A 22800-nucleotide genomic window follows, 5' to 3' on the forward strand; every position below is an offset into this window, starting at 1 on the left:
TCACTTTGCGTCCTTTAATCGCAGGTTTTCACATCAGTGTATAAATAAGTTATCAGCTTCATTCAGTCCTGCGCGCGCAGCTTCCGGTCTGTATTTACATCATCAGCTGCTCCACGCGCACTTTGCGGTGAAAAACTGCGGCTCTTTCAGCAGGTTGAACGTTCTCGGGCTCAGACGTTAAAAAGAACCGAACAGAACCGCGGACGGTTCAGTGAGATCCGTCTCAGCAGAGTCACGGAGTGAAGAGGAAACATTTTAATTTAACGAGTCAAAAACAAATGATGTCACAGGAGTCTGGTTGTTCCGGTTCGGCTCAGAACCCGTCCGAACCGTCCTAGGGCCGGGCCTGCTCCATCTGCTGGTGCTGACTCCTGATGGCGAAGCGGCTGACGTGCACCGGGATCGGAACCACGATCTTGGGGTTCCGGCTCGGCTCCCCGGACTTGTTGTTGACGTTTCCGGCCTTGACCCGTTTCCACTTGGCGCGCCGGTTCTGGAACCAGATCTTCACCTGCACCTCGCTCAGCTTGAGCGCATGCGCGATCTGGGAGCGCTCGGTGAGCGACAGGTACTTCTTGCAGTGGAACTCCTTCTCCAGCTCCAGCAGCTGCTCACTGGTGAACGCGGTGCGCCGCCGCCGGTTCTTGCCGCTGCCGCCGCCCGCCGCGCCGCCGCCCGCCGCGCAGCCGCCGCCGCCGCCGCCCGCCGCGCCGTGCAGGTGCGGCGCGTCGTCCAGGCCGCCGCCGCCGTCCGCGTCCTCTTTGTGGCAGAGGGACGTGAGGTTGTCGTCGGAGCTGTAGTCCAGGTCGCTGTCCATGGAGAAGCTCTCGTCCTTCCGGCCGCCGTCCTCATCCTTGGACTCGTCCTTGGACAGAACTCTGGCTGCGGGATTAACAATAATCTGATTATCGGGAAATTACAGCTACGTATCAATCACAAGAGGAAAAACTTTCATCTTTAATGAATTTTATTTGGTTCATGTTCCACATAAAAAGATGAAAAACATTTCATCCCCATTTTAAACATAAACTGATGTTGGGTGAGGAAGAGGAGGAGGAGATGAAGGTGTCGGTATCCATCATGGGCCCGGATCGGAATCAGGACGCGCTGCGGGACGTTCCGCTTTCACGCGTAATTACGCACCGATGTCTCCACGCGGCCTTCTGTGTGTGTGTGTGTGTGTGTGTGTGTGTGTGTGTGTGTGATGACAAATAAAAAACAAATCTGTCACGAGCCAGTAAACCTGAAGCTCGCGCAGCTTTCAGGTTTTCAGCAGCGAAATTCCGGATTTTTTATTATTATTATTATTATTATTATTATTATTAATAATAAAAACTAAATAATAGATTCAACAGATAAATTAATATTGGATAAATGAGATAAATGTTTAAATTTGACACATTTGGGCCAATTTGACTTTAATGAGATTTTTCAGTTGATCGTTTGAACAGCGGAATAATTAATGACTCGTTACAAATATAATAATTATAATAATAATAATAAAACCTGCAGGATTTAATATAAACACCTTATTTATTTACCTTTATTAATAAAGTAGATTCAAGTGTTTTAGTCAGAATTTAGTTCATTTTTAGTTTTTAAATATTTTTTTAAATTAAAGTGAAACAAAAATGATGTAATTAAATTAAACTAATATTATTATAAACCAGATGAAACTAATCAAAGTGTTTTAGATGATTTGATCTCCCTCAACTTGAGCTCCGCGTTTGACCCACGCGTGGACCAACCTGTGGAAGTCTGCAGCGGCGCGTCCGCGTCGTGGAAGGCCGGCAGCGCGGACTCCTTCCCGGGCAGGAAGCTCTTCCCGTCCTCCGCCTCCAGCCGCAGCGCCTGCGAGCCGAACTTCCTGGCGGCCTCCTGGTGCTGCTGGGACGGGGAGAAGCCGCCGGGCAGCGAGGCCATGAGGGTGGAGGTGAGCGCCATGCCCTGCGTCAAACCCTGCGTCAAACCCTGCGCCAGGCTGGAGCAGAAGCCGCTCTGCAGCCCGGGGATCTGCGGGTGGTGTCCGCCGGGCAGCGCCGGCGGCGGCGGCGGCGGCGGCGGCTGCAGCACCACGGAGCGGTAGGGCATGAACATCGGGTACCCGGTGTAGACGAAGTGTCCCGGGCTGGGCTGCGGGGGCCCGCCGATCAGGGAGTCGATGCTGAAGGCGGTGGTGCTTCCGAGTGGCCGCTGCATCACCATGAAGGACGGACCGAACGCCGCGCTCATAAGACCGGCCGCTGGAGCCGAGAGAGGCCGGGGGAGAGCCGCGGAGGGCGGCCGGGGGAGAGCCGCGGAGGGCGGCCGCGGAGGGCGCGGAGCCCCGCCGGGAGTCACCGGGAGCTGAAGACGGCGGCGATCCGCTCACAGATCAGCATTCTTCCCTCAAGTCCGCAGGAGATGCGCCGCTTCCAGGAAAAAAGCGCAAACTGGGAGGACGCGGCTCCGCTCCGAGATGACCCGGACCTGAGGTTCCGGACCCGAGGTTCCGGACTGCGCTCCTCTCTGACCCGCTACGGCAGCCGGAGTGTGTCGGTGTGTGTTTCCTGCCGCTGCGCGCCTCCGCAACTGTTTTGGATTTGAATTGCGCTCCCCTCTGGTTAATTGCGCTGCCTTTAGCGCCAGGACGCCGCCTCCCTCGGCCTCTGATTGGCGGATGTCAGGTGACGAGCCGAAGCTCGTGAACGATCCGGATCCACTCAGCGTGGGGCCAACCGGAGTGAAAGTGAAACACTCCGAGTTTCATCCTGGGTTCCTGAACTTCTGGTTCCGATGGACGGAAACTGCAGTACGGAGGAAGATTAGGGCCAAAACTAAAATAATTCAGGCTTTTTTCTCAGAACTTTATCGTGTTCATTTTTTTCTGTGACTTAATAAACATTAAAGTAAAAACGACACAACTCTGTTTGTTTCAGAATCTTTGAAACTGAGAAAACTTTATTTTCTCTGATCGTCATCCTGTTAATCTGATAAATCACAAATCAAATGAAAGTTTTACAGTACACTTTCATATCTGCAGTGTTTCACTGATAAATACTTTCTGTGTTTTCAGCAGAAACACAAAGAAAACATTTGGACCCATTTAGAAGATCATCGGCGTAAAGACGAATCGGTTCTGAGGTACCGGCTCACGTTTAATGAGTTTGTTCTGATTTTAAAAATGAAAACCGTTAAAAACATAATAATGAATATTTGATTCCATAACCTCCAAAATAAAACCAGTTTTAGATCCAAACTTCAGCTGTTGGTTTTCACAGCAGATAAATTACAACTGAAATATTTTTGCAGTGTTTTTAGTTTGATGATTTTAATTGATTGAATGAAATTTTGGGATTCCATATTTCATAATCTTCTCATGAAAAACCAGGTAAGACGTTTGGTAGCCTGGGCAGGTTTTCTAGGAGTTTGATTTTAAAAGCTGTAGAAACAGAAATGTTTAATTTTTATTTTTATTTTGGACCCATAAACATGATGAATGTTCTTAAAGGGCCAGTTGTCCCAGAATCCATGAACAAACTGTGGAAATATTAATAAATATCTGAACATTTTGATGAGTTTGTCCAGGATTTCATGATTTTTGGTAATAAAATCACTGATTTTGTAGAAATAATTTAGAAACATTTGCAGTGAATTTTGCAATATTTGTGCTCATGTGACAGTAAATGTAACTTTTTAATCATGAACTGTAATTTGTGAAACTGAGGCAGCTGAAGAGACACTGCCCCCTGGAGGTGGGAGGCAGCATCACTTAAACTGGAAAACATCTTTGATTTGATGAAATAATATTTAAAATAAAACAGTTATTTATCTCTCCGGAGATGTGAAGATTGATTCTGAAATATTAATTCTTCTAATACCTGATCAATATAATCAGTTCTCTGATCAAATATTGATACTTCAGTTATTTAGATCATTTCTAGCAGGAACAGAAAGAAACTGCCCCGCTGTGCCTCCAGGTTCTGCTCCCTGCTGGGTTTGTGTTTGCAGATGGACTCGGATCGGACCGCTGATGGACTCGGCGATCATCTGGCGATCCGTCTCCCGTTGCCGTGGCGCCGTACATCCCAATGTTTGCTCGCCTCAGACTGCGTGCTGATGGACGGAGGAACGACCTCCTCATCAATTCAGCAGCAGCTCATCAATGCCAGCGGCGTCGAAACGCATCAGAGGGGACACGTGTGACCTCTGACCCCGAGCAGCCCCCCCTCTGAGTCAAGGACACGCACGAGCGGCCCGCCCCCCCGGGGTCACCGGGACGCCGTGTCATTACGGAGCCTGATCAGTGCAGACATTAAATAGCAGTATTTTTCAATTAGCGCCGACAAATTCAATCAAAATTCCATAGATTAGGATGAAACGAGGCGCGGGTCATTTACAAGGCCTTTAATTGCACCGCCATTAGACAAATAGTGCCGCGCTCTCCGGCTCATTATCAATCACGCCGAGGCATCAATAGTAAAAGGTTGGAGGCAGCGGCTGTGTGCGTGGGGCCGCCGTGCACGAGGCGCGCGCACGGCGCCGCGCTGCCACCAGCAGCTAATAAATACCCTCTTTTGTACTTATAAATTATCCAGTTTAATTAACAACATGGATTATGATTGGACTGTGATTTAATTAAACCTTTCCTCATGCAAGGCGAGCGGCGCTGCCATCCATTATGGTGATGAAGGCGATGGTGAGGATGAAGGCTCCGACAGGAGCTGCTTACCTGGGAGATCAGCAGGCGGCCATGTTGGGGAAGATTCAGGTTAATCTGCTGAGGAAATCCAGGTTTTAATCTGGATTTTAATTTTGATCCTTTTCATGTTTTTGAGTTTAGATCAAAATAAAGCAGCAGATTTAAAATGTAACAAGTTAATTTTGATTAACTGATTTAATTTGAACATAATCAGTTTTCAGGGTGGAACCTTTGTGTTCACATGTTTCTGGTAGGACCATAAATCTGATGCACAGCTACATGTGCTAGCAGCAGCGAAGAAGCGGCTTCGCTTCGTTCATTTCTGCTTCTTAAAACGATCAAGTTGAGCTAAAAGTAGTTAGCATATCAGAGAAGCTATGCTAAGCTAAAATAGGATCTAAATGCTAACATGTAGCAGCTAACGCTAACGTTACGCAGCATTCGCTCCAGTCTGACGTCTTTAATAACAGATTAAAAACTGTAAATAATTTTCTGTTAGAAATTGGGCAGAAAAAAACTTTTTTTTGTTTTTTTTACCCCTCCAGGGGTATTTTGTGGCTCTAGTGCCCCTTATATGACAGCAGGCTGACAGGAAACGGGGAAGACATGCGGCAAATGTCGCCGGGTCCGGGAGTCGAACCCACGACGGCCACGTCGAGGACTCAAGGCCTCCAAATACGGGTCACGCTAACCGCTACGCCACCGTGGCACGCCCTGAAAAAACCTTTTTGAACTGAAACTGTTTCAGTTTTTATTTTTATGGTTTTTAATTCTAATTTTTTACAGCAATTAACTTCATTAAATTTTAATTCAATCCAACATTTCAGCCCAAAGCTTCTCAGAACCAGAACCGGGCCGATCGGGTCGGCATGGAGCTAACCAAGCTAACTAGCGCTTCGTCTGTTAGCTTAACTAAAAACATTAAATCCTACCGAGTTTTTCTGTTTTACAGTGTAAACGTGTCGATTCACCTGAAGTAAAATAAAACTAAAATTTCATCAAAATATAGAAAAATACAGAATCTTGTTTAAATCAATCTGATGATGGAGTTCTGAGGTTTTTATCAATATTGATGAATTATTGGCTATTAGCTGATATTGATCTATAGGATGGTTTTGTTTCATTTCAGGTGTATTAATATATTTCCCCTCCAAACTAAACAAACTGATTTGTTAGATTTGGTGTTTTGCAGTGACCTGAGTTATGGTCTGTGATCTGAACCAGAGAGAATAATCCAGATTATCTGAACCACTGGGTGGATTTGGGATCTTCTGATCAACCAGCAGTTTATTTTGACAGAAACGTTTTAAATTCTGTGTATTTTAAATCAAAACGCTTCTGAAAATCATATTTTACAGTCGATGTTTTCACGGAAACAGCAGGTTATCATCTGCAAACAACTTCATCCAGAGCTGGAAGTGAAACAGTTCATTCCTGAACTGTTCAGGTTCAAACTGCAGTTCCCCCGTTCGGCCTGTAGGGGGCAGCACTGAGGCGGTTTCAATTAGCCGATATGAAAATGTCTCGATTTTCATAAAGAGACATAAAGACATAAAGACAGACTTTTAGGGACCAGTTCAGTCAGATTATCTAGTAAAACGTTGATTTGGGATTAGTGACACTAAAACAGGAAGAATCACTGTAAAAACAGTAAATAAATTAAAGACACATTTTGTATCATTTGTTCTTGAGTTTCCTGAGAAAAGTCAGAATAATTTTTTCCAGTGCCTCTGGTCTGTGAGCGTCAGGCTGATGTTAAACCTGAGACGTGTGTGAATAACAGCCAGAGGTTTGTGACTTTGTGAGGACGCGGCTTTACAGGCCCAGATAAACTTTTGATCTGAGCCCTTCAGAATAAAAGCTGGTAATGAGCGGCTGGACTTACAGCCTCGTTAAAGTCATCAGACGGGAGCAGATCCCGTCATAAACCGCAGCAGCACTAACTCACGCTGCTGCAGCAGGACGTCATGCTGCTGCAGCGCCCCTGCAGGCCGCGGCGCGAACTGCAGCTTTAAACCAAACTGAAAACATTTAGTTTACGTGTTCAAAGAAATAAATGAAAGTTTAAACTTATTAATATTCCTTACATATACAAACTCAGGCTGTGTTTAGTAGTTAGCTCTTCAATATAGCATTTAAATTTAATTATCTTGTTGATAAATAATCTTTATTTCCTTCAATTTTACAAAAACAAAAGCAGCATCAACATAAAAACCAACAATAATTCAGTAATAAAATTATACATTAGATCCATCAATAATCAGATGTGTACATGATCATTTGAATTATTTTAATGTAATATTTAACAGGACTTCCTGTTTGGCCCCAGCAGCAGCTCAACGCCTCGTTTCCACTCGTCAGCAGAACCGACCTGGAGGAGAGAAGGAGTCCTGAGGGAACCGGAGCAGGAATCAGGTCAGAGTTCATTTGTGAGAAAAACCTGCCATGGTCAGAGGAGACAGCGAGGCAACGTTCCCACGGCGACGCAGGAAAGCGTTTCCACCCAAACCTCTGAAATGTTGTGATTAATGTCAGACATTTCTGAGCTACAGACGAGGGAAACGTCCAGAGAGACAAACTCAGGTGTTTTCAGGTTTCCTGTTCTTCGGGACCAATCGTCTCCTCAAAGAACTGGATCTGCTGTGAATCAGGTGGCTCTACCCCGTGACCTCTGACCTCGGCCTGCAGTAGCAGTGAGAACGGACGGTTTCTGCTGCGTTCACAGATGAGGAAGATGAGGAAGATGAGGCGCTAATTAGATCAGGCCGTTTTTACCTCAAAGCCTCCAGAATGCAGTGATTGAATTATTGCAGCTTCAGTCTGGACGAGACGAGAAGGCGGCTAAATTTGGTTTCCTCTGATTGGACTGAGTGGCCTCCTATTGCAGGACGAGGCCCGTCTGACCCCGACGTGTTTCCATCCGACACCAGCAGCATGAACGACGGCCGCGTTCTCACAGGAAACGCTGCGCCGCCGTAACCTCGTTAGCACCTGGTGCTTCCTGTCCGCCGCCTCCTTCTCACAACACGGCGACCAGACCAGGCTGATGGGGCGTCGCTGACCTTCACTGACCTTCACTGGTGATTCCAGGAGATTCCAGGTGATTCCAGGTGATTCTCCTGACTCTTGGCAGCCATTGCTGCTCTGATTGGAGCCATTTGGAAAAGATTTGGGTTTTTAGCCTGGAAAACATGGGATCAGTTTTATCATGTTAGTCATTTATAAAAGTCACAATATTCTAAAATAAACATTTAACTCCTACTTAAATATGTAGCTAGCTAGCATGCTAAGCACTTAATTTCAAGCTAAAACTTTAGCTAGCAAGCTATTTATTTTGATCTCCAAATTTCCTTCCTTAATATTTAGCAAGCAAGCTAATAATTTATCTCCAAACCAAATATTTACCTCTGAATTAAATAAAAACTGGATTTACAAATGAAATGTTTAGCTAATTAAATGTAATAAGAGGAAGTGGACTATCAAAATAAAAGCTGGGTTCAGACTGACTCCTAAGTCTGAATTATTAGGGTAATATTTATATTGCCTAAATATCTAGTTTCAAACTAAATATTAAGTTTGTAAACTATATAAGCCATGCGTAATATTTGTAGTAAATATTTAGTTTGTTAAATGTGGCATTAATAAATGACTAACATGAAGAGAATATGACTGGAAACTGAGCCTCTATTTTGTCTCTGTCAGTCTAAACAGATTAAAGAGATGAATTAGTTTATTTAGTTGTTTTAAATGGTGACAGTATTTAGTAGATATCCGTGTTTGGAGCAGCGCTCGGGTTTCTGCTCTGAGCCAATGAAAGAGCTGTGACAGATCGCTGGCTGAGCATCAGCGGCGGTTAGTTCTGCTTCAGAGGCCTAATGAGAGCTGAGAGACGGACAGGAACTGAGGAGACTCACTTCCTGTCCAGCCGCAGATTAAAGGGACAATCTGTCATTTTACTCAAATGTTTTGGTCATAGCTGCCAGGTTGAGCAGAGGAAGACAAACGAGGCTCCGGTTCCCTAAAAACCTGAAACATTTGCTCCATGAAGAGTTAAACTTTAAAATGAATCTCCGCTTGTTTTAAATCTATAAAGTTAAGCTACATAAAAGTGAACAGCTGCTGGAAAAGGAGGAAAACTCTGGACTAAATTCAGCTGGTTTAAAATCATTGAGATGTTTCCTTTGGGAAAGAGGAGACAGAAACGGATCAGCTGAAGGCCTTACCAGAGGCACCACAGCTAAACATGCTACTTAGCAACCGCTACTTCCTGTTGAAGGATCCCTGACAGAACCGACTCCTCTTCCTGCTGTCCAACGATAAAATCATATTTTTACAAACATTACAAATAAGACATAATAAAATACTTTAAAACAGGCAAACACAACACAACATTTCAGCAGTTTAAAAGATTAAAATAAACAATAAAAATCTTCACTTTCAGTATAAATTCACCAATATTATTTTATCTATAATTAAAGCCAGGCATGACCTCATCATCCGACACTAAACTGTTAAGAGCTGAAAAACCTGTTCCCCTCCTGGCCTGTGGGGGCGCTGCACCACCAACCACTGTAGGAAACGACACAAAAACCTCTGAAGACACTGAGAACAACTTCCTTCTTCACCAGATGGAAACAAGATGGAGGCGTCAGATTTTAGTGGTTATTTTTCTTTGGCTAAAGAAAACTAACCATTTCTCCTGCTAGCGCTAGGCTAGCACACTAGCGTTAGTCGTATTTACCCAGAATGCTCTGCGCTGTAGCCACTTCCTGCTTTTGGAGCGGGCATTATGGGAAAATGGAGTTGGATTAAATTTTTTCTCATAATATAATGTTTTTATTTCTGTATTTTTCAGCTTTTATTTCTTCTTAGCATAACAATAAGATAATAATTAATCAATTACATCATCCTCAGATTTAAACGGCTCCATGTTTCGTTTCTCTGTCAGTTAATTGAATGTAAAACATGTTGAGTCAAACAGTTGCATGTTTACTGAGTGAACTCATTACACTGGTTCTGATCCAGACTCCTACGGGCTTCCGTAGTCTGCAGCGGCGGGCTGAGTGATGTCTGCCCGGCTGGTAATGAGTCTGCGGCGGGTTGGGCTCCGGAGTCAACAGCCGCGTTAACCCGCCGATGAAACGCCGCGGATCCGGAGAGAGACGCTCTGCTGCGGCCGTAACGAGCCGCGGCCTCCATCGCTCACTCCTTAATTAGCAGCGGGATCCTCTACCCGCTAATGGAGCCAACATGGCGGAACATCACGGCCCAGTTGGAGCGCTGCCGGGACGGAGCAGCTTCATCAGCTGACGAGCGCAGCGGCAGGGGTCAAAGGTCAGCGTTATGGCGTCTGAAGGCTCGGGGTGCCGTGACGGGGCGTGGCCAGGTGTCATCTGGGTTTGATGTGTGACGTGAGGCCGCACACTATAAGGTCAGAGGTCAAGGTGGATGAAGAGGCAGAATCATCCTCATCAGGTCAGGAGTGTGTGTGTGTGTGTGTGTGTGTGTGTGTGTGTGTGTGTGTGTTAGAGTTGGAGGAAAACTGGTGGCTGAGTGATGATCTGAAATAAACAGTAATACATTAGATTATTCTATTTATTATATTTATCTACCATTTTTATCATCTACAGTGTAAATAAGGATTTCTGTATTTATTTCTCAGTTATGAACCATAAAAACTCACTAAATGACAGCATTCATTTTAGTTTCTGTTTATACGGAAGAGGATTAGTGCCAAAATGAGAATTTAGATTTTTAATGTCAGACTTTTTTCCTAATCTTCTTCCATGTTTCATATAATCTTAATGTTATTAGTTGTGTTTACTGTTTTTATTTAGAAAGTTTAGGACAAACAGTTGGTAACGTCTAGTTTGAACAGACGACGTCATGACTCTGCCACCACCGTGCTTCACGGCCGTTAGCTCCGTTAGCTCCGTTAGCTCAGTTAGCAGAGTGGTGCTGGTCCGTGTTGTGATCCCGGGTCTGGAGTCAGAATCTCTCCCAGCATCCAGCCTGATGCTCAGTGATTTCCCGGCTGAAAGCAGCCGAGCGTGTTTTCACCACAACGAGCCTTCAGGCGGCGGCACAGACGCCGTCAGAGTCTGAACCAATTACAGGACAATTAGCCAGCTGGCTGTTATGAAACACAGCAATTAATGTTTCCTTAATAAGTCAGATTCACAGCGATTCCACATCATCGGCTAATCACCGGGTAATTACCGCCGCGGCGTGTCGGCGCCGGTTTGATCCGACAAATCTGGGTCTCAACAAACTCCTGGGCATCAACATCTGGAGCTGACGGCGCCACCATCAGGCCGGCTGACTTAACGCTGCTGTCGGCAGCAGTTACTGTAAAACTGAAAAAGTTTTCCTCTCAGCATTGAAATTCAGATGAATTAATCCTCCTGCAGGGAAATTAATCTGATTTAAACAGATTATGATGCAGAAACCAACAAACTGCTGCTGGGCTTGAATAAAATATTCAGAAAATTAAATATTAAACCTAGACTAACGGAGGAACTGAATATTTCAAAAGAAAATCTAAAATGGTTGTTTTTTTCTCAATGAAATGTTATAAAATGTAACACCTAATGCAACATAAAATAATAAATACTCCATAAGAAAAACAAGGAACTAAAACCAATAACTAAGTTTACTAGAAATAAAAACTGGACATATTTATAACATTTCTGTGGAAATTTTCTCAATAAATCCTTCACAGCAGAAAATATAAAAATGCAGATGAGCAGCCAGAAGATGAATGTGGAAAAGTACGGTGGCCTGGAGGCACAAGCATGTAGGAGAGACAGAAAAGATCCAGATATAAAGAAACACAAGAAAACAAAGTGCAGAAAATGGAAGTTAAAAGTTAATCCTCTTCTGTCCTCCAGGCCACCAGGGGGAGCCGAGCAACGACTCAAACCTCACAGGAGACGGGATTTAATAGGAAGTTCTGTTTCAAACCCGAATCTCTAACAATGTCACAGAGCAGCAGCGTGAAAACGTAGATACTTCCTGCTCCAGACTCCCCCTGGTGGCCTGGAGGACTTCTGCTTTAGTGCAGATTCTCTGCAGCGTTTAAAAACAATCTGACGTCCGTGTCAAACTCGAGGTCTGGGGGCCAAATCTGGCCCACCCTAAGTCTTCCTGTGGCCGTCTGGACCAAATTAATAAAACCTTTATCATAACAGTTATCAAATTAATACAGTTTTTATTTTATATAAAAATATTTGTTATAGTATTTAATTTAAATAAATTCTCACTGGATGCAAAGGAAGGTATTTATTCATTTTTTATTAATTGTTAGTTTTATCAAAACGTTCTGGAACAGAGAAACCTGTTGCTGCTTTCTGGTTGGCTGTACAGGAGGCTCCACTTCTGCTTTTCAAAGGTGTTTGGCCTGCGCTTCTGTTTGCAGCCATTTTGTGTAAATGTAGCATTTAAAGTGACAGAGCTCCTAAAACGGGTCAGAACTGAAATCTGATCGCCTCAGGACGATTTAGTGATGAAATGTGATCAAGGTTTTGTTTAGGCCACAGTCCGGTCCTGTCCGGTCCAGTTTAAGGAAGCAGAACGGGTCGGCGGCGTTACAGGAAGTAGACGTTTCCATGCGGCTGCCGCAGCGTTCAGTGAGGTCAGCAGCAGCAGCGTCTCGGCTCAGTTTGAGCAGAAACAGGAATTATCCACAGAACCGAACAGAACCTGGGTCATCATCTGGAGCCGCCGGGCCGTCGGCCCCACTGGGACCACGACTGGAGCCAACGCAGCGTGGCGCCGTCTTGATGCTGGCGGCCATCTTTGCTCGTCTCAGGAAGCGGCGTTCACACTGTGGATAATCGGATTAAGGTGGCGCCGTTTGTTCCGCTCCGTGAGCCCAGCTGGACCGAGACGCCGAGAGACAGACAGAACATCAGAGGTAATGGGTATACTGGTTCTGATGGGTGTACTGGTTCTGATGGGTGTACTGGTTCTACTGGTTCTGATGGTTCTATTTGTTCTACTGGTTCTACTGGTTCTGATGGGTGTACTGGTTCTAATGGTTCTACTGGTTCTATCAATCAATCAATCAATCAAATGTTATTTGTATAGCACATTTCAGCAGCATTTCAAAGTGCTTTACATCATTACAAACACAGAAACACAAAGCAACATAGAATCAATAATCAAAACATGACATTAATTCAGGTTCCATCAATAAATTTATAATTGATTACATTTCAAATAACCAGGTGGGTTTTTAGTGGAGTTTCATCCATAAAGGTTTACCTGTTACACTCCTACTGTGTTATATGGAACAACATACCTGCTGCTATTTTTATTCCCACTCACAGTCACACAGTTTAAAAAGATGTAAACAGAATTTTAATGGCTTCTGGTACCAGGTTCTGTTCACCTCTTACACTGAGCTGGGCCGCCGCCGGCCCTCACAGAGTTTTGTACAATTCTATGGTTCCTGTTAGTGTCTAGAATGTACAGGGTTTGTGTTACGTGCAATGACCCTCGGTCACTTCACCGTTCAAACTGGTTCTACTGGTTTCAATGGTTCTACTGGTTCAAGTTGAAACTATTCCGGCGTCTCCAGTATTTTTCTTTTTCATTAAAGTTACAGAATCTATTTATTTCTTCATTTATCTATCAATAAACTAAACTAATTAAACTTTAGCTTCATTTGATTAAGTTTATTAAAATTTGTTTTGTTTTTTATTACTAATAAATTACATTAAATTTTAATTTTCTTTTGCATCTTACTTGTAAGATTTTGTTTCCTGAAGAAACTTAAAGTTTAGGTTAATTTTGAATTGTGACTGAGGGCCACAAACGGCCCCTGAACCACACTTTGAACCCCGTTACCTAAACTCGTTAAATGTTCTCTGGTCTGAAAGCTGCAGATCATTAATGAAACTTTTTGTTCAGCATTAAAAGTGAAATAATATTAAAAATGTTCAGTTGATTTAATATGAATTTATTTCAACAATAAATTCAACTTAAATTAAAAATATTTTATTAATTCCTAAAGAAAATGAAATAAATGATGTTTCTGGTTCAGCACAATTAATAAAAAACATTTTCTGCTGTTTGCAAACTGATTAGACAAACAATAATAATAATAATAATAATAATAATAATAATAAAACCTGATTCTAATTTAATTCCACAGATCGTCACATCTGGTCTAATCAAAGTCCTGATCCGGGTCATGTGACCTCCTGAGGCTCCGCCCACTGACAGGCAGATCCTCAGGGACTTCAGTCAGGAAATGGGTCAACGGCTCAGTGAGGTGGAAACACACACACACACACACACACACACACACACACCTTGGCTTTCATTTCTTTTCCTTCTTGATCCCTTGAATATAAATAAATGACTATAAGTTCTGCCATTACAGGCCTGGGATGTAATAATAATAATAATAATAATAATAATAATAATATTAATAATTATTACTCCGCTCGGGGTATGAATAATTATGGTCTGGGATCAATCTGGAGCAGAAACTGCAGGAAATTGTCATATTAATTATTATTATTTATTTCCTCATTTTAGCTGAGTTGGAATTTTTTTAATTTATTTTCTATATTAATTTTATTTATGTGTAAAATGATTTAATAATATTTATTATCCAGCTGATAAAATAATATTTTAGTAAAAGTTTTGGTCCTCTCAACATTACATCATTAATTAATAATTCATATCTACATGTGAAGTTTCTCTGAAAAACTTTATTTACTTCAAAAACATGAAATGTTTGAAATAATTAATTTCATTTTATTCCGTTTGTTCATGTCTGTGGTCAGAGCGCCCTCTGGCGGCCACACGGGGGATTACATCATTTGTTTCTGTTTAAACCCTAAATATGGAAATCTGAATTAAAATGTTTATTCTGCAGCACAGTGACGTCATCCACAACATGAAGGTTTTATTGGTCCGCTTCCTGCAGGGAAACAACGCCACCTGCTGGTGACGGTGAGGAACTGCAGGTATGTAATTGATCAGAAAGGGTTTTTCTAATGTTTGGAGTTTCTTTGGTTTAATGAAACTTGACAGGAAGCTGAGCGCTCGGTGCGCTGCTGCCACCTTCTGGAGTCCTGCGGTACTGCACCGTCAATCCTTTATTTTATTTTATTAAAACATAAAAATATGAGAAACTTCACGGCAGCATTTAGAGTTTATGACCTGAACTCTGTTGGTTTGAAGCATTTGAAGATTAATTATATCTAATATTTATTTCTATTGTTGGAAATAAAATCAGAAAATGTTTTTAAATTCTCAGAAAAACCAAAAATCTAACAGCTGTTGATGTTCAGCAATTACTGAAGATCTGGAAACAATTTCTATTAAATATGATTTAAACAAAAATAATAACTGCTTCAGCCTCACATCCAAATCTAATAACTGATGTTTTTCAGATGTTTTAGTTCAATCATCAACATTAATGACATAATTAATTTAAAATCCTTTAAAATGAAGAGTAAAGTGAAAAATGAGTTAAAGTTGAATTTTACCTTCAACACTTAATAAAACTCAGAGTTTTCCTCAGAATCAGGAAATGAAAAATATTTCATATTTGAATAAAAAGGTTAAAAAAAATAAAGTTAAAAACAGAAAAAGTTTTTCTGCTCTGACTTCATCGCTTCCTGTTTTGTTTTTTTCTTTCCAGGACATCAGAGTGTGTGTGTGTGTGTGTGTGTGTGTGTGTCTCTAATGGACTGAATGTTCAAGGCTGAGGGCCTAATGGGTTCTGCGTCCAGTCAGTCCATTAAGAAGAAAATGATTCTCTATCTGAACGACTTTAAGTAGCCAAACTTCAAACGTTCAGAAAATCAAAAACTGAATTTCTGCTTCATAAAAACAAATAAAGATCAGAGATCTGCGTCAGGAAAACGTTTCTGCAGCTGGAGGAAATTCAGATCTGATAATAAATAAATCAGATTAACTCCAGATGTTTAGTCTGAACTGGGATTTTAATGGGAAATTCTGAATATTTGAGATTTTTGCTCTGAAATCTGATTTTAACGCTTCAGACTCCAAAAATCTCCTGAGGTCTGTTAACGAGAGCAGCTAACGCTAATGCTAACTAGTTTTGTTTAAACGAATATTTTAGTAATCGAGTAATCTATCAATTATTCTTACAATCAATCCAGTAATCGGATAACAAAACTATAAAATAAAATATTGATAAATCTGGTATAACAGCAGTGTTACTATCAGATATCAATATCAGTCCAATTTTTCATATTTAGCTTCTCTGACAATAACTTTTCTGTAGTTTATAAAACTAACCTGTAACAATAACAGCTCACTTTCTAAATTAACCTGAAGAAAAGTTATACAAAGATCTGAAATTATATTCAATTTAATAATAAAGAGTCAGGCTCACAGATACGCTCATAAAAATGTCTATGATTCATCTTTATGTTTATGTTTAATAGATGAACTCTGACCTTGCCCCATACCTGTTGAGCTTTGGGTTTGAGAAAACAGGAGACAGGAGTTTGGGGCGGTGGGGGTCAGGCGAACGAACGAAGTAAGACATGAGGAAATGGACCAGGTTCCAGACGAACTAAAGTCGGGGAACCGGTAGACCAGGGGACGAACGTAAGAACCGGGGGAGAAATACAGGATTTTTACGGCACCTTCGTTCGTCACACTCAGAAACTCGTCTACAGCCACGACGCTCCGCCAGCCGTTTGTTCAGACCGGGATGATATGAGATTTATTGTGCGGTTCGTCCGTAAAGCTACACTTACACTGTAACCATCAGCTACTCAGCCGCCCGCCGTGTTCATCAGCTCACCTGTATTAATACCTGCAGCTCTGAACCAGCAGCTCCTGGAGGAGAAAGGCTGCCGTACTGCAGGCATGGCGCCAGTCATTTTAAAGATGCTAACTGGTCCCCAAAAACCATGAAAACCTGAACGTTATTATGGATCAATAAAATCCCCACGGGCCGAACTTGAAAACTGGACGTTATGCCGCTAACACTTAGCTTTGGTCAGCAACTCAGAGGAGGAAGTCAGAGCTCAGCGCAACGTAAATAATGTCCCGGCTGAAACACGGTGCACTAAATTATAAAACATAAATTAAAGAAGCTTCGAGGCAGGTACATTTTCCTGGAGAAATTTTAATAATAGGTCCTGGAACCATTGGAGGAATCGTTTCAGCCTTAATGCTAATGCTAACGCTAACGGCCTTCCTCATGTTCCCTGTTTGGGGATCAGCCAATCAGCAGCAAGGTATTGCCTGCTAACACCTAGCCGCTAGCGGGTCAAGCTTTCAGCTTCTGAATATTTATTTTACATCCACAGAAAAGTGCTGATTGGATTTAAATGATTCTGTAAATAGATTTAAAATATTATTTAGATTCAAACTGGAGGAAAATAAATAAATGAAGTGAGAAGTTCTTTAAAATGTTTCCTTCATCTTGTAGAGAAACTTCTTCTTCTCTCCTCATGGTGGCGCCGTTCAGCTGTTTCAGCTCCTGTTTAAGGTGAGTTATTCCCTCCCACTGTCGCCACATGCTAACTTTGATGCTAATTCAGTGCAGCCAACTGGTTAGCCAGTAGCAGTAAAATATCAGCTAAATGTTGGGTTTAAGGCATTAAAAGGTGAAAGTTCAGATCAGATTTCTGAGTCTGTAGAGTCCAGGTAACGATTGATGGATTACTAAATTAGTTGATGATTATTTTAGTAACTGATCAATCTGATTAGTTGTTGAATCTTAACTGTTGATAAGCAAACCAGCCAAGTAATTACAGGAAGCTAAAAGTTGCTGCAGTGCTAAGCTAACAGTTAGCGGGTTAGCCGAGCGTTTCCTCGGCCGATGAACTGTGAACGTTAAGATGAGACTCCTGGTGTTTTTACTAAAGTCTGTGATGGAAAACCTGCTGAGTAAAGAGCAGCTGAACTTCCTGGAAAATAAGCTAATCGGTGATTAGCGCCGCTGAGGCTGAACAAAAGCAGCAGCTGCAGGTTTGAATCCCAGCCTGCCGCGGTTACCGCATCACACCTGGGCGCTAATCCAACAAAGCGGCCTCTGACCTTTCACTCAGGACACACATGACACGCTTAGATTATTATTATTAAGCCCTGAAAATGGAGAAAACATCATAAAATATACAAGAATAAAGAAATAAAAACTGGGAGGAAAAAATGTTTCTGTGACGGGAGGAAGAGGAGGGAGGAAGATGCTCCATTGATTGGTAGTGTGTGTGTTTGACCAACATGAATGACGCTACGCTCCGTGTGTGTGTGTGTCAGTGTGTGTGTGTATGTATGTGTGTGTGTCCTTGACAGGCAGGATATAAACGAGCCGCTCCAAGCTTCAGAGGACAGGAGCGACCAAGAAGTAGAAGAAGAAGAAGAAGAAACATCAAACTGTGGTGAGTTTTAATTTTTCACTCTGTTCATCAGAAATTAAAATGTTTTGATTCAAGTTAGTTTTTAGTTAAAACCTTAAAATAAACTGTAATGTTTTGGAATCTCACCTTAAATGTTTTATTTTACTCATGATGGCAGTTTGATTATTTATTACAGTCATAAAAATGTTCAGTATTTAATATTCATCTCGTTTTGTAACAAAAGGTGGATAATAATGAGATAAAATGTTCTGGTTTCTGATTGGTGGACAGGATCATGTGTCCTGCGTGGCTATTGGTGGCCGTGGTGGTTGTGGGCGGAGCCAGAGGAGCGGCCAGCCAATGCTGGGAGAGTCTGAGCTGCCAGGAGGTGAACAGCGAGAGCAGCATGATGGTAAAAATGATCCGTAAATATTAAACCATGCAGGAACATATTTACTACCTTATTTCATCTAAACTCACAGCACAATCTGTTAAATATGAATAAATATCTGTTTTCAATAAGGTCCTGTTAAAATTAAATAATAATCTGATCCGTTTCACCAGGAGTTTTATTTAGATCAAAATTACATTTTCTGGAGATAAATTAGAAATATTTGCAGTGAATTTTGTGATATTTCTTAGTTATGATGGTAATTGAGGCAGCAGAGGAGAAAAATAAATACTGCCACCTGCTGGTGGGAGGCAGCATCACCATGACCTGATCAACAATGAACTCAAAATGTGTGAAAAAATGGGGCTTATTTTTGATTTTATGTGATTTTGTTCAGAAAAAAACAGAACAAAAAAAACATTTTTATTGAAAAATGACTTCTATTGATAATTAATCTAGATTGTTGAGAGCAATGTAGCTCCATAAAGTTTAACTGAAAAGCATCGTTCTTTATAAAATCCCGGTGAAGTTTGATTTCATTTTTCTAAATCTGTTTTGTAGATTATTTGGTTAAAAACTTTTTAAATGAACATTTCCTCTGCCTACATCCCCCAGAATGCTGTGCGGTAGCCGTATTATTGATTGCTATTGACAACAGTCAATATTTCAGATGTGGTCCAGTTAAATGTTTCTTCTTCTTATTAAAAGTTTCATATTATCATAGTTTCTGTAATATAACTTTAAACAATATGAAGGTTCAGTTGGATCTGATCCTCTGGGTCGGTAGGACTGTATCCACGCCTGTCGCTCCGACCTGACGGCCGAGACGCCCCTGGTCCCAGGCCACGCCCACCTGTCGCCGCCCCCCGACCCCGCCGCCCCGCAGGCCAAGCGCTCCTACTCCATGGAGCATTTCCGCTGGGGGAAGCCGGTCGGCCGCAAACGCCGCCCCGTCAAGGTCTACACGTCCAACGGCGTGCAGGAGGAGTCGGCCGAGGCGTTCCCCGCTGAGATGAGGAGGCGCAGCGATGAAGAGGAGGAGGAGGAGGAAGAGCAGCTGCTGCAGGAGAAGAAGGACGGATCCTACAAGATGAAGCACTTCCGCTGGAGCGGGCCGCCGGCGGGGAAACGCTACGGAGGATTCATGAAGAGCTGGGAGGAAGGGCGGCAGAAACCGCTGGTCACGCTGCTGAAGAACATCATCAACAAGGAGGAGCAGATGTAGCCAATGAGACGCTCCGACACGCCGGGGGTTAGCCAATGAGACGCTCCGAGGGATTTCATATCCATGGCTCCATGTAAATAACTGTATTTATTATATGAGTTATTTGCAAGCAAAAGGAAAGACGTGTTTGTCTTTTGTTCTGTTTCTTTAAAAGCAGGTCAGTGGCCTATTCAAAGTACGGTCATTAAATTCAACTTTAAAACTAAATAATCTGATCTGGGAACGAACACAAACATTTACTGGTTTTAACTCCATTTGAACCAGAAATGAACCAAATGAACTGTTCAGTTGTGAACTGTTCAGTTCTGAACTCGTTTCCACCTGCAGACGAGACAAAAGCTGTCAGGATGTTTGAACGTTTGAAGGTTCTAATCATCCTGACAGAACGATTTTTAAAGCTCCGTCACTTTAAACTATAATATTAATTCTGATTTTTACAAAAATTCATTTGGTTCAAAGCTAGAAGAAAAGTAAAGGTTCTGCAGAGGAACCAGAACTTTAAAACTAAACAAAGATCTGATTATTAAGAACAGAAACCAGATAAATGATTTTATTCCTTAAATATTTATCTCCATAAATTCAGTTCAGCAGCAAATTAAAGCTACTTAGTCATTAAAAATGAATGTTTATTATAATTTAGTCTCACTTCCTCCTTTGATATATTTTGATGCTAACGTTGTTGCAGGAAAGTTGCTTTCCTCTGATAAATTCATGTTGCCATCCTGCAAGCTGACGGGTCGGTTCTGGTCCACATGAAGCTTTTATACTCTGATTTTTATCTTGATTTTGTTTCCAGTTTTTTTCTCATTTCATTTTCAAACTGGGACAGATCAATCTTCATTTCTGTAAGTGATCCTGTTGCTGTAAATTCGACACGATTCGCTTTTAAATGTGAGGAAATTTTATCTAGAAAGTGGAAGAAATTCTGAATTGAAGCTGAAAAACTGCCAACAAGTTTAGAAATATTGACCCAGTGGATCAGAACCACATGAATCAGATTGATTTAAAACAGTTTTATATCTGGCTGGTGTCAACATGACACAGTTCTGCTCTGAATAAACGGGTTCAGGGAATCCTGGAGAAGTCTGGCGTTTCCCAGTGGAACATGAACGCACCACCAGCAGACATGCAGGGTGAGGTTTCCACTTGGAGCGTGTCGGCTGCTTCGAGTCGAGTCCAGGTTCTGGTTCAGGTCTGAACTTGCTGCAGTTTAGGTTCTGATGGAGCTTCTACAGTTTCTCCAGACATGAAAAGTTCCTGAAGAACAAAAAAACCTTTCAGAACAGAAACCAGGTTCAACAAACTGAGTTTCTTCAGGACGTCTGGGTTCAGTTATCTGCTCCAGATTTCACCGCTGACCTCAGCTCAGAGTATCTGAGCCCAGAGTTAAGGTCAGCGTATGAAACTCTGGGTCAACATACTCAGAGTTGTCATAACCTGCCCCTGGAAAGGTCAAAGGTCGAGTTTGTTCCAGTCAGCTACCTTATCATAGATGACTTTAACGATGAGCGAGCAGCTGGGACATGTGGCCGCCTCCTCCCCGTTCTCCAGGTCCTCCTTTAAAAACACCAACAGGGACTCAACATCAACCAGTGTTTTGGTCATACAGGTTTAAACAGTAACTTATTTAAAATGGGGAAACATCCATCAGGTAATTGTGATCTTTGTCTTCAAGAAGAGACAGTAGAACATGTTTTATTGTTATGTCCAAAGTACTCCGAGGAGAGAAGGAAATTAGAATATAGGCTTCTAAAGAATAAGTTACAGTTAAAAATATCAGATATTTTGGGATATTCTTCTTCCTCTGAATATTTATGTTATTTCATAAAATTTCTTAAGAAAACTAAACTGATAGAAAGGATCTAGTGTTTTTTTTTTTTTTTTAAGTTGCGTAAATGCCACAAGATAGATATATCCAGCATGATTTATAGAGGAGGATTTGAGTTTAGTGGGATGTAAAGAACAGAAATACTTAATGTGCAAAATGAAGTGAAATAAGAGCATTCATTTAAAATTCGGCTAAAAAGATAACTTACAAAGCAAAAATAACATAACTTCCAAATAAGTTGAGAAATGTCTCAGTAGTTGAAGCCGAATCAAGCCGAACACTTTACTTAACAATAATATGATATTTCTGTGAGCAGGTCAGTGTGAGTGTGTCCTACAGGTGAATTAATGTTAAAATCAACAGATTTTCTATGGACTTTGGCGAGGGGCGCTGAGGCTACGCTCACCTTGGTTATACAGAAGCGGTCTCCACAGGGACAAGGGAAGTAGTAGGCCTCCGTCTCCTCGTCAAACTCAAAGTCCTCAATCTCCACCTCATCATGAAACACCGACATATTTCACCGGAAACACCATCAGCCGTTTATTTACGGCGACACGCTGAGTCCAGCCGGGCTGCGGCGCAGAGTGATGACGTTTCTGTCTCACGCCGTGACGAAGGCGGCGGTGACTTAAGAATGACGCTGCGAATCATATTTGATTTGTTTAGATCAGTGGTGCCCAAAGTCGCACCTGAACCTCGAGAACAGGTGTGTGGTACCGTAGGAAAATCTGACGGGCAGCATTGATTGTCAGAACACCGAGAATCAGCAGCGCTGCTAGCAGCTGTTTCTCTGAAGATCCGAAAGAAATAAAGACAAAAGCTAGCTAAGCTAAGCTAAGCTAAGCTAAGCTAAGCTGCTGTTCTGCCCCGGCAGCATAAAACACCACAACTACATAATATTAGCTTGGTGTGATGTGAATTTTATCTTTCGTTTGTATTAAAAAAAAGTTAATTATCTGAGTCTTTATGTTATATTTAGGCCAGGAAAATTTTATATAAGACAAAAAGAAAAAAGGTTCATTTAGTCCATCACAACCAGAACCTCGAGGTTCTCTGTTGCCGAGTGTCGCTGCAAATCAGCGGAGAAAAAACCGCAGCTGCTGCGCTCCAGACCGTAATACAGAGAATCTCCCCACTGGACCAGAACCGAACCGAATCCCACATTAACCTGTTATAGAGAGCAACTTACCACTGGAAAGTGTCTGCCCTTTCGGAGCTCAGTGACCGTTGTGCTGTTCGTGGCTGTACTTTAATAATCAGACCAGGTTTAATCAGTGGCAGCAACAGGTGAGTCTTTAACAAGCTCCTAAAACAAAAGCGGTAGTTTTCATCGTC

At 42.1% G+C, this 22800-nt stretch overlaps 3 protein-coding genes across 3 annotated transcripts; 1 reads left to right on the top strand and 2 right to left on the bottom strand.

Moving 5' to 3' along the window:
* On the bottom strand, positions 1–3047 carry gbx2 (gastrulation brain homeobox 2). The gene is made up of 2 exons (XM_028010697.1): positions 1749–3047; positions 1–882 (listed from the first exon to the last, which is right to left on the bottom strand). The coding sequence occupies exons 1-2, from the start codon at positions 2230–2232 to the stop codon at positions 335–337; spliced, it is 1032 nt and encodes a 343-aa protein (XP_027866498.1). The 5' UTR covers positions 2233–3047; the 3' UTR covers positions 1–334.
* Positions 3048–17941: 14894 nt separating this feature from the next.
* On the top strand, positions 17942–19757 carry LOC114140646 (pro-opiomelanocortin-like). Its single transcript, XM_028010767.1, has 3 exons — positions 17942–18063; positions 18313–18433; positions 19200–19757. Exons 2-3 carry the CDS (start codon positions 18317–18319, stop codon positions 19635–19637), a joined length of 555 nt encoding a protein of 184 aa, XP_027866568.1. The 5' UTR covers positions 17942–18063; positions 18313–18316; the 3' UTR covers positions 19638–19757.
* Positions 19758–20246: 489 nt separating this feature from the next.
* dph3 (diphthamide biosynthesis 3) lies at positions 20247–22421 on the bottom strand. The gene is made up of 3 exons (XM_028010790.1): positions 21872–22421; positions 21120–21194; positions 20247–20894 (listed from the first exon to the last, which is right to left on the bottom strand). Exons 1-3 carry the CDS (start codon positions 21977–21979, stop codon positions 20826–20828), a joined length of 252 nt encoding a protein of 83 aa, XP_027866591.1. The 5' UTR covers positions 21980–22421; the 3' UTR covers positions 20247–20825.
* Between the last annotated feature and the right edge of the window lie 379 nt (positions 22422–22800).

The sequence above is a fragment of the Xiphophorus couchianus genome, chromosome 24 (genome assembly GCF_001444195.1).
Source record: "Xiphophorus couchianus chromosome 24, X_couchianus-1.0, whole genome shotgun sequence".
Taxonomy (NCBI): Eukaryota; Metazoa; Chordata; class Actinopteri; order Cyprinodontiformes; family Poeciliidae; genus Xiphophorus; species Xiphophorus couchianus.

What these genes read in the sequence shown, in the direction of transcription:
- gbx2 (XM_028010697.1), bottom strand. Translation starts at nt 2,232, where the DNA reads ATGAGCGCGGCGTTCGGTCCGTCCTTCATGGTGATGCAGCGGCCACTC. An exon ending in GCCGCTGCAGACTTCCACAG is followed by an intron (nt 883 to 1,748) that starts GTTGGTCCACGC and finishes TTAATCCCGCAG; the next exon opens with CCAGAGTTCTGTCCAAGGAC.
- LOC114140646 (XM_028010767.1), top strand. Translation starts at nt 18,317, where the DNA reads ATGTGTCCTGCGTGGCTATTGGTGGCCGTGGTGGTTGTGGGCGGAGCC. An exon ending in ACAGCGAGAGCAGCATGATG is followed by an intron (nt 18,434 to 19,199) that starts GTAAAAATGATC and finishes CTGGGTCGGTAG; the next exon opens with GACTGTATCCACGCCTGTCG.
- dph3 (XM_028010790.1), bottom strand. Translation starts at nt 21,979, where the DNA reads ATGTCGGTGTTTCATGATGAGGTGGAGATTGAGGACTTTGAGTTTGAC. An exon ending in ACCGCTTCTGTATAACCAAG is followed by an intron (nt 21,195 to 21,871) that starts GTGAGCGTAGCC and finishes GTGTTTTTAAAG; the next exon opens with GAGGACCTGGAGAACGGGGA. An exon ending in TTAAAGTCATCTATGATAAG is followed by an intron (nt 20,895 to 21,119) that starts GTAGCTGACTGG and finishes TTTGTTCTTCAG; the next exon opens with GAACTTTTCATGTCTGGAGA.